The 11,059-nt window shown below is 59.2% G+C and overlaps 1 protein-coding gene across 2 annotated transcripts; it reads left to right on the forward strand.

Annotated features, from left to right (window-relative positions):
* Positions 1-3,153: 3,153 nt before the first annotated feature.
* On the forward strand, positions 3,154-10,448 carry UAP1L1 (UDP-N-acetylglucosamine pyrophosphorylase 1 like 1). 2 transcript variants are annotated; one of them, XM_033124029.1, is made up of 10 exons: positions 3,154-3,466; positions 4,150-4,354; positions 4,570-4,745; positions 5,033-5,205; positions 5,300-5,493; positions 5,936-6,076; positions 6,524-6,709; positions 7,226-7,259; positions 8,015-8,081; positions 8,525-10,448. In XM_033124029.1, the coding sequence occupies exons 1-9, from the start codon at positions 3,178-3,180 to the stop codon at positions 8,048-8,050; spliced, it is 1,434 nt and encodes a 477-aa protein (XP_032979920.1). In that variant the 5' UTR covers positions 3,154-3,177; the 3' UTR covers positions 8,051-8,081; positions 8,525-10,448. The 2 variants fall into 2 exon arrangements, with proteins under 2 accessions (XP_032979920.1, XP_032979919.1); XM_033124028.1 differs by lacking the exon at positions 7,226-7,259.
* The last annotated feature ends 611 nt before the right edge of the window (positions 10,449-11,059 follow it).

The raw sequence follows: 11,059 nt of genomic DNA on the forward strand, positions 1-11,059 counted from the left end.
GACCGGGCCTCTGTGTCCTTGGGCCCCAAGGCATTGGTGTCTGTATCTCAGGCAGTAAGGGCAGTTGCCCTGGCCAGAGTGTGTGCTGGGTCCACTTCTCCCCTGGGGTTACCCTTCAAAGTCAGGGCTCCCTTAGTGGTAAGGAATTTTGGGGGACCTAGAAAGCTGTGAGCTTGGAGTCACCATATGACGCCTGGTCTCCCCCTGGCTTCCCCATTTAGTGACAGGGCCAGCCAAAGTCCCAGGACAGCATTCAAGCTATTTGTCCTGTAATTCATCTCCCTCTTCGTCCCACACACTCTACTTCTGGCATCCCCTGCCTGGCCCCCATGCTTGGGCACTCCTGAACTTCGGCCTCTGCATGTGCTGGCCCTCCTGCCAGAAACGCCCTGCCCTGTCTGTTCCTAGCTGATCACTGTGCATCCTTCAAAACGCTGCTCAAGAACCTGATCCACCTCCGGAAGTCTGGGTAGCTGCCCCGTCCATCAAAGCATCAGGCTGCTTTCTCCTAGCTAAGGTGGTTGTCTCCCTACCATTCCCTGTGCTCTTTGGGAGCAGGGCCAGGCCACCCCAAGGCCTGGCATTGGCTTGGCCCACAGTGGGTGCTCAGTGGATGGCCAGCACACAGGATACCTCATCCTAGAGGTCACCACAGGAACACCATCCTTGGGTGGGACACCAAGCCATGGTGAGGCCTGTGGGATGGGGAGGGCTGGGGAGAGCTCTGTGGGGGTTAGTGTGGGTGTGGAGGCCAGTGGCCGGCAGCATGCGACACTACTGCCGCTCAGGACAGCACGGCCAGCAGTGCCCAGGCTGGGCCAGGGCCCCTGTGACCCTGAGCTCACCATGCAGAGGAAACAATGGCTTCTCAGAGTGTGAAGCTGTGGGGGAGGCCGCCCCCCCACCACTGCCCCTTGGTCTGTGGGCTTCCCCATGGCTCCCGGCTAGGTGCTAGAGAAACTGGAATTGGTGCCAGCTCTGGGCATGGGACTAAGGTGTGGCTTTCATGTCCTGAATTCTGATCACTTCCTCCTTCCAGCCTACTTCCCAGTCTGGCTCAACACTTTCCCAACGCTGTAGCTTTCAACTTTGCTGTCACCCCTGAGGGGGCTTCTCAGGGCCCCAGGCCAGGTGAGTCCCCTATGGACCCTGTACTTTTTGAAGCACTCATCACAATTGTAATTACATTCCTACTGTGCCAGCCTGGAGCTCCCTGGAGATGGGCAGGGGGATCGGGCCCTTCTGTCCCCTGCCTAGCACTGGGCATTGAGTGAAGGGTGGGCAACTGCCTCCCAGTCCCTGAGCCTGTCCCAGGGTACTCTGGTCTACACGTCTGCAGTGACAACCAGGAACCCGTGGTGGTCTCTGGGCCCTGCTCCTCTGAACACTTTGGATGAGGTCGTTGGCAAAGGGAAGATGACTCCTTGGCCACAAGCCTGCCCTTGGCAGATGATCCAGGAAGTTGTCACCCATTTCTGCCTCACTGGCACTCACCCGTCTGTACCCGTCTACCCAGGTGGGTCAGCTTCACTCTCTTGGCCCTGCAGTTGCCTCTGGCTATGCAGCCCCGATTGTTCAAACCTTTCTGATGTCAAACCCACCCCCACCTTGAGGCAGAATTCAGGGTTCACCCTGAGTTCATATTCTGACACCTGCCTTCAGGTGTACGTACAGGGGCGATAGGGTTTCCATGGACTTTGTCCTGGGGTGTGGAGCCCACTTTTTCTCCTGATTCCCTACCTCCCACACACATCTGCCCCAAACTGCCCTTCAACTGCCACAAACTATTGGAGCAGACCAACCATTCATTCATTCATTAGCAATACTCCCTGATCACTTGCAATGGCCCAATCACTGTGGCCCAGTTGGGCTTGGGATCCAACACTCATTTATTCAGTCAACAAGCACTAACTGACTGCCTCCTGCATGCTGGGCATTGATCCATGGTGATGGGCAGAGCGGTGAACCAATAACATCTCTCATGGAGTTTGCTTCTCATGGGGTGGGTGGATTCAGGCAGTACAGAATGTAGAAACGGAGCTGATATGACCTGGGAGGATCTCCCCAAGGAGTTGACACATAAGCAGAGGCCTAGCAAAGTGGGGCAGAGAGTGATGTAACTTTCTGGAAAAGAGCAGTTGTCCAGATAGTAGGAATAGCAAGTGCAAAGGCCCTGAGGCAGGTTTAAGACCATCCTTGGAAAGAGAACTATTTTCAGCTCCACAGAACTTACAGTGGGCCCCCAGGGGGCTGTGAAGCTCCCCATCCTAAGCCAGGAAAGGTGTGTGTGGGCGAGGGGGCTCTGTGCAGAGCCTGCCTACAGGGGAACACAATTTCCTTAACAAGAGTTAGCAGGCGCCCACCTACAGGACAGGTTATTTTTCATTTTGGGTTGTAAAGCACCATCTAAATTAGTTTTAGCCATGTGCATGCATTACTTTTAGACTTAATAAAACTGCTTTCTAAGAGAAAGTTTTGTACCAAAATGGCTGGAAGATACTTTCACATTCTTCACAAGGAAGTTCATGAACGGCAACATATTTTAAAACCTGATGGTTAAAACAAGGAAGGGCAAGGGGCCACTCCTGGGGGGTTCTGGTCACAGGGCAACAGGAGGGAGGAGGGTGTGAAGGAGGGAGCCCCCAAGGATGCAGGGTGGCCTTCTTGACCTTGGCGACATCCAGACGCCTGGGTCCACCCTCCCCAGCCCAGCCCAGCTCAGCTCAGCCCAGCCCTGAGTCTGGCCTCTTACGTGACTATGGTGCCTGCCACCAGGCGTCTTGGTAAGCGCAAGTATGACCACGTGCAACCGCAGACCCTAGCCTCCCCCTCGGGGACCCCTACCTCTCCGGGCTGTGGGTAGAAGGGGTGTATTAGAATTGGAGTCAGCCCTCATGCTCCCCGACTAGGGAGATCGCAGAACCTGCTGGGAAGGGCTACCTGTCCTAGGCGCCCCGGACCGTATGTCTCAGGCGCTCCTGACGTAGAGGTTGGGCTACTCCATCCAATGGGGCGGTAGCAACCCCCGAGGTCCGGCTGCGCTGGCCCGCGAGCTCGGGGGTGGGGCCGGGGCGGAGTCGAGGCGGAGCCGGGGCGGGGCCCGCCGGGTCCTGTGACCGGGGTCCGAGCGCGTAGGTCACGAGTGCCAAAGCGGCCGTGAGCGGCGTTGGCGGCGACATGGCTTCGGAGCAGGACGTGCGCGCCCGGCTGCAGCGTGCCGGCCAGGAGCACCTCCTGCGCTTCTGTGCGGAGCTGGCGCCCGGGCCACGCGCCGCGCTGCTGGCCCAGCTGGAGTCGCTGGAGCCCGAGGCGCTGCGCGAGCACTGCCAGCGCGCGGCCGCGGCCTGCGCGCGCCCCCCGGATCCGCCGCCCGACGTGGCCGCGCGCCTGAGGCCCCTGCCGCCGGAGCGCGTGGGCAGCTCGAGGCAAAGCGACCCCAAGACGCGGCGGCTCTGGGAAGAGGAAGGTAGGCGGGGCGGGAGGCCCGGGCGGGGCGAGGGTCCCAGTAGCGGGGCGCTCCTATCCGGCCGGAAGGGGCCCTGCCTATAGACTGCGGACAGAGAAGAGGTTGTCCTTGCAAAACTTTAGTTTGCCTTATTACTTTATGAAGTCTCCTGCCCTCTCACACGCACCATCTAGCGACTGGGGTGGGGATCCCCGCAAACGCTGTGGAGCTGGCAGCCGCCCCCAGGCAGCTCACATTTGGATGGCCAGTGCCCAGCCCACAGGAGTATTGACAGCGGGGGACCCCCTGTACACTTTTATCTGCTCCTTTTCACACCAGCGCTGGCGCAGGTACACGCCGGGCCTCTTGGCGGGAGGTTGGGCAGATGCTCCTGGAGGAGAGCCTGCCAGGCTCTCCCCCACCCCCACCCCCACACAGCTGGAAGGGCCGGGCTAGGGTGGGGGGGCACTCGCAAAGCGGACCAGTCAGACCCGGTGTCCCTCTGAAGGACCCAGGTTGGGAATGAACCCAGAAGGACGTCATCCTTTGAAGTGCCCTGGCCCAGATAAGATCAGAATGTTATCTAGAAATTTCCATTCCCTGGCTGTCAAATCTCAGACCCAACACAGTTTGGCTTGCTCTAAAACGAAGGGGTGGTTGTGTGGCAGTTCCAGGCGTCTCCTGATGGTACCCCATGCCCCCAGGTTTCCATCAGATTGCCCTGAACAAAGTGGCCGTGCTGCTGCTGGCTGGCGGGCAGGGCACTCGCCTGGGTGTGAGCTACCCCAAGGGCATGTATCAGGTGGGGCTGCCCAGCCAGAAGACCCTGTATCAGCTGCAGGCAGAGCGGATTCGGCGGGTGCAACAGCTGGCTGACGAGCGCCACGGGACCCGCTGCACGGTGCCCTGGTGTGCCTTCTCTGCATTATCTTGGCCTCAGAGTGATCCCTGCCCCTGTAGCCCCAGCCCTGCCCCACACCAGGACTTGAACCCCAACCCCAGCACAGCCCTGGACAGAGCCCAGCATCCACCAGACTGGACCCTGATGCCAGCACCTGACAGAGTCCCGTCTGTCAGAAGAGCCACGCCCCCCTGAAGGCTGACAGCCTTGCCGTCCCTCACAGGTACATCATGACAAGTGAGTTCACGCTGGGGCCCACGGCTGAGTTCTTCAAGGAGCATGACTTCTTTCACCTGGACCCGGACAATGTGGTCATGTTTGAGCAGCGCATGCTGCCTGCTGTGACCTTCGATGGCAGGGCCATCCTGGAGCGGAAAGATAAGGTTGCCATGGCCCCAGGTATGCCCCATCCCTGAGACTGCGTGGCCTAGATCCAGGAACCAGCTAGGGGTCAGGAGGCCTGGCACAGAGGCCGGAATGCGCTGCCGGAGGCAGTGTGGTTCCGGGAGAGTGGCCTCCCCATCTGGGCCTTGATTTCCATCTGTCATGTGAAACCACAGGGCTACTTGGATAGTGAGATGGCTGCCTCAGCCCGCAGGGGCCTCCTCTGCCTCCAGCTTGCCTGGACTAGCTGGCTGAGGCTAGCCTGGAGCCCTCACGAGGCCCACCCCTTTCTCCCTCTGCAGACGGCAACGGGGGCCTGTACTGCGCGCTGGCGGACCACCAGATTTTAGAGGACATGGAGCGCCGAGGAGTGGAGTTTGTGCATGTGTACTGTGTGGACAACATCTTGGTGCGGCTGGCAGACCCCGTCTTCATCGGCTTCTGTGTGCTGCGCGGTGCTGACTGTGGTGCCAAGGTGGGCCGTTTGCCTCAGGCCCCGCCCTAGGGGGCACTGTCCACTGCCCTCGACCCCCGCCCCGACCCGTACCACCCATCTGTCCTGGCTGCAGGTGGTGGAAAAGGCTTACCCCGAGGAGCCTGTGGGCCTGGTATGCCAGGTGGACGGGGTCCCGCAGGTGGTGGAGTACAGCGAGATCAGTCCTGAGACCACACGTCTTCGCACGCCCGACGGAGGCCTGCTGTACAACACAGGCAACATGTGCAACCACTTCTTCACTCGAGGCTTCCTCCAGGTAGTCACCAGGTGTGTGCAGCAGGCCGCCAGGTGGTGGCCACAGTGACTGGAGATGACCTGAGCCAGGTGGGGCTGTGGTCAGGAGCTTGCAGGGGGGTTGGGTAGAGAAAGGTTCATGTGTCTAAAGAAGCGAGAGGCACCAGAGAACCCGGCCGCTGGTATAAAGCTCTGTGGCCAGGTTGGCCCGCCCCTCTCGTAGCACCACCTCTGCCCAAGTTGCTATTTCACCTGGGCAGGGTTGTGGCCAATGGTGCTTGGCTCCCGGGCAGTGTGCAGGAGGATATCTATGCCCTCCCAGAGACCAGGCTCAGCTCCTACCACTCGGTGCCCTGCCAGGCCCATCTGCCACCTGCCCCACCTGGCCCCACCAGCCGAGAGGCGGGATGGGGCTCTCTCGGGTGTCCTGTCTGAACTGCGTCTTTCCTCCCCTTGCCCTTCTGTGCCCCTCTAGGGAGTATGAGTCCTTGCTGAAGCCACATGTGGCTGTGAAGAAGGTCCCGTATGTGGACGAGGAGGGAAACCCTGTAAAGCCGCTAAAACCGAACGGGATAAAGATGGAGAAGTTTGTGTTTGATGTGTTCCAGTTTGCTGAGTTAGTGGCACAAGTCATTTATTTTTTTCCTTCTTCTCTCCTGTTTTGGTGGTGGGTTCTGAGGCCCAGTTGGGCAGGGACGTGGAGGCTGAAGTGGGGGGACACAGTGGGAGCTGGGGGCTGCCGGCAGGTCTTGGGGAGGAGGCCAGAGGAAGCAGTCCCTCTGGGGGGAGCACCAGGGGCTGTGGACTTTGGGGGGACACCCAGGTCCCTCCTGAATCCTTTATCTGCTGTTTCCGGGCCATGTTGTGGGGGGGGCTCCCAGGGTGTTGGCCCTGGCTCTGGGGTCCTGGGCCTGGGGGTTTGGCAGGGGGGAATAGGAGGGAGGACTTGAAGCAGTGCCTGCGGGGTCCTTCCAGGCTCATGGAACAGAGGCTGCTCAGGCACTGCCCCTGGCCTGGCATTCCCCAGCCTGGGATGTCGAGCCACCAGTTCTTTCCCCACCAGGAACTTCGTGGCCTTTGAGGTGCAACGGGAGGACGAGTTCTCGCCGCTGAAAAATGCCGACTCGGCGGGCAAGGACAACCCCACCACGGCCCGGCGGGCCCTGCTCTCTCAGCACTACCGCTGGGCCCTGCAGGCAGGGGCCCACTTCCTGGACTCCCAGGGGGCCCGGCTCCCCGAGCTGCCCAGGTGAGTGTGGGCCCTGGAGCGCTGCCAACTCTGCCATGTCTGAGCTGGGCTGGGGGCTTCTGCCATGGCCATGCACTGAATGCAGGTGGCCGTGTCCCCAGCCCGGCCACACAATGACCGCTGCCGCAGCCTTTTGGCCTGACCCCTGGAGGTCTGCTCAGGGCCCTGGGGGAGGTAGGGGGCTGCAGCTTTCACTGGTCATTCACAAACTTTGAAACCAAGACCAGGTAGGATATTCAGAAAATGTCACGTCCAGCACAACACGGGCAGTGAGGGTGCGAGAAGGGGTGTCGTTGGGTTAGGTTTTAAGAAAGAAAGAAACAGAGACTTAATGCAGTTAAATTTCAGAAGGCCGGGGGTCTCGCAGTCACCAGAGACTGGAGCCCCGAATCGGGCCAACTGGTGGCTTTTATTGATTATCACACAAGGAAGTAGCATTATCTTTTCCACGGTCTGTGACTGTCATACATCGTGTCACAAAAGTGAATCGAACCAATTATCTTTGTCCACAAGCAGCCGGAGCAGAAAGTCTTGTGATGACTTAGGTGAGGTATGCACCTCCCTGGGGACAAGTCTCTCGTGTTTTAACAGTTCCGTTGAGATAAGTGGAGAGAGCTGATCTTTATTGCCCTCGTGACTTCTCTCACAATCAGGTGAGAGAGGAAAGCCAGAGTCAGCAATGGCTTTTCCCAGGCAGCGGGAAGGGGAGGCAAGGCTCCTTCCCAGATCTTCCAAGGCAGCTCATTAGGGGTCCCCACTCGGTTCCGCCTGGCTTAGGCTGTATCTCACGTGAGATATCTTACCCGGCTTTGGCTGCAAACCATCTTTTGGGGACCAAACAGAGACATAAGGTGTAAAACATTGAGATAAGCAAAGTCCCAAAAAGGCACAGTCTCCCAGACTTTTCTTTCCTCAAGGAGAGATGGAGGGACTGTCGGCTAGGCTGCTGTGTGACAAGAAAATAGCAAGGCAGGTCACTTTTCAGGGCCGGGAACGAAAGGGACATTAGGTTTTTATCTCTCCGATTGTCCGCAGCCACCACCTAAGTCTGGCAGCCCAGGCTCTGTGCAGGATGCCTGTGGGGGCAGGGGGGGCTTCCAGCCTAAATCAGGACCAGTCACTTGGGCAGGAGCAGTTTGCTCATGGCTCTGGGGTCCAGAGGAAGAGATTACTGAGAAAAGGGCTGTGGGAGCTGGGTGTGTGGTGATGAGCCTGCTGGGCCAGGGAGGGACTGGACCAGCTCCTGTGATGGGTGCTGTGAGGGGACACAGCCCTGAGCACATGCTAATACCTGGGCTTCCTCAGCCTGCCCGGCAGTGGAGAGCCTCCCGCCATCTGTGAGATCTCGCCAGTGGTGTCTTACTCTGGAGAGGTGAGAGCTGCCTGGTTGTCTGGCGCTTTTCTGGGGTTAGGCCTGTATGATCAGAGCAAGACAGTCTGGGGAGAGGTGGGTGGTTGGGTAGAAAGGCACAGCTCTGCCTCATTTTACCAATGGGGTATGTCCTAAGTTGCAGAGGACCTTTCAGGCTGTGGGGTGGGGTGAGGGCTGAGGCCCTTGCAGGTCCTGGGAGGGGCAGGGAGGACGAGCCCGCTCCGGTCTGGCTCAGGCCCGTAGTCTTTTGTGGGAGCCCTGCAGAAGGAGGAATGCTGGCTGGCTCCTGCCCTCTAGGTAAGTGTGAGCTTGCCAGGAGGGCTTATGCTGGCCTGTTGTCTTGAGGTGGTACCCAACCCTTTTTCCCAGAAGCCCCTCCCCAGCTCCAGGCAGAATTGGGATGCTGCCTGGGGCCAAGAGATGGACACTTGGCTTGTTTCCAGGGTCTGGAGGTGTACCTGCGAGGCCGGGAGTTCCGGTCCCCACTCATCCTGGATGAAAACCAGGTCAGGGCGCTGCGGCCCTGACTGGCTCCCAGACCTGCCACCCCTGGAGTCTGCGGGTGAGGACATGGCCCCCACCTGGGACTCCGGGGAGGAAAGCAGGCTGCTGTGTGTTTTCAGACCATGGAACACAGAAGGAAGAGAACTGGTTTACTACTCCACGGGGGTGGACCCTATCCTGTCACCACCAGTTCCCATGGATACAAGTGACCATAGGCCTTCTGTGGGCCAGTGAGGACTCTGTGGCTCCATTCTTGGCTGTGGGGGCCAGCGGGGGAGGTAGAGGGACTCAGGACTTTGGACAGTGGGGCTGAGGGAGGTGTGGCGTCAGCTCAGCCCTGCCTCTGAGCTGACGCAGGACTGGACGGCCGCTTTCCTGTCCCCCACGAAGATCCCAGTGTTGGGGAGGAGTACCAGCCACGCCCAGCTCTTCTGTAGATGTGCAGCTCGGGGCGGCCCCCTTCCCTCACAGGATGACTTGTTTAGAGTGGGCTGCCCCTCCCTCCCTGGCAGATGAACCAGTGACTGGGATCAGGCCGGGGGCTCGGAGCCCAGCCTGCCCAGCTGAGGCCCATACCAGAAAGGGTCCGACTCCCCACCATAAAGGGCTGGCTGGGCTGACGAGAGCTGGCTCTCCGAGGAGCTGGGCCTGCACACCTGAGACTGAATTCTCTGTCTCCCAGGCCTCAGCCCCTCGGTCACCTCGGCGACTGATTCAGGCGGCTGAGTTTTCCTTACGTACTTCCTACAAGGACTAGTGGGACCAGTGTAGATGGCTTCCTGTAATGGTGGTCGGTTAATCTGGAATTTAACCAGATAGGGAGCACCATCTCTCACCCAGCCTGCCAGCAACTTCTGATCTTGGTGCTCACATTCCCCCCCTGCTCCATGGAGGGAGAGGCACAGCCTCCATATTTGGGGTCATGGACTCCTCACTGCACCCCTGCAGCCTGGCCGAGGCTGGAGGAAGCCAGCTGGCCCTGGTCCCTTATCCTGGCTTTGCTGCTCTGGGCACCAGTGCCTCCTTTCCCCTGTGGTTACAACGCAGTAGCATCTACCTGTCCCCGCTGGTGTGATAGAGCAGCATAAAATGCAGCCTGCTGTTAAATTGGGTCACCTGTCCCCCACAGCCCACATCCTGCAGGGAACCCACTGGCTTCCCCAGAGGAAGCACATGATCTGTATGCTGCGTTCAGGTGCAGTGGAGTCCTCCAGCGGCTTGGGGTGGATGGTGGTTATATCCACACCTCCTGACCTGGGCATGAAGGCAGAGTCAGGGCTGTGCCTGCGTCTCCCAGTCCTGTGCAAACCTCAGAATCAAACCATGTGCCTCCGGATGCCCCGCTCGGCTGCTCCACAGGCCAGCAGTGGCCTAAGGCGAGGAGGGCCTGCCCAGAGCTGCTCCTCACTGCTGTGACCGGACCAGCTGTGCATGCTTTTCTGAGTTCACTTAAAAAGCAACAGCTTGCTTTTTTTTTTTAACAGCTTGCTTTTTAAAAAACTTTATTATTCAAATAATTGTCCTTTCACATAAAGTTTCAAACAGCACAGAAAGGCTCTGCGTCCCCTTCACTGTTTCCTGTGATATTTGCAGCTTATGTGATCCCAGGACACAGCACCCCACCAGCACGCTGGTGCTCAGTCACTGTCACAGGTGTGGGTCCCTGGGTCCTCGCTGCACTCAGGAGGCAGGCTGGGCCCATCACCACCAAAACCTCCTCCATGCAATCTTGGTAGCCACCCCCAATCTCCAACTCTGGACAACTGCCAATTAAGGAACAGTTTTGAAAGATTGCCAAAGTCGTTTTGTTCCCCATAAGGTGGGGCATTGCCAATAAACCCCATGTGCTGTGATTGACCCGAGCCTGACAGTGCAGTCTCTGAAGAGCATGGGCGGTGGGAACAGCAACAGGTGTTCACAGCTGTGTCTATCCAAGGGCTGGAGGCCCTTTGCGAAGGAGAGCCCACAAGCTGAGCCAACACCAGGAATCCCCGCACACTTGCTCTGCCAGCTCTACCGGGGCCTAACGAGAGCCTGCCACAACCTGGTGGGTCAGGCTCCCTGGGGCAGGCCCAGAACCTACCCCTTGAACCAGCCCTTCGGGGTGGGCTCCTGCACTCAGCTGTGACAGCTTGTTGATGTCCCTGCACTTGGGTTCTCCCTGCACTTGGGTTCTCGGGACTCCACCCGTTGCCTGGTAACCGGTTGTGCAGTGACGGATGCACGAGGGCGTCGCTGGAACTATCTGCAGAGCAGTGTGTGTGGAGTAAGACCTCAGAGATGGTCCCTAGAAGGGAAAGGGGACAGCAGGGCGGCAGGAGCTTTCTGGGTCTCGGACCAGCCAGGTGCCGAGCAGGAGGCGCGCATAACCGAGAGCCTCCAGACGCCCTGACGTGTTACCGCCGGCGCTGCAGGGAGCAGTGGCTCACCCGGCCTGGAAAGCACCCGGGAGGGTGCTGAGCTGAGCAGGTCCG

Source organism: Rhinolophus ferrumequinum, chromosome 12 (genome assembly GCF_004115265.2).
Source record: "Rhinolophus ferrumequinum isolate MPI-CBG mRhiFer1 chromosome 12, mRhiFer1_v1.p, whole genome shotgun sequence".
NCBI lineage: Eukaryota > Metazoa > Chordata > Mammalia > Chiroptera > Rhinolophidae > Rhinolophus > Rhinolophus ferrumequinum.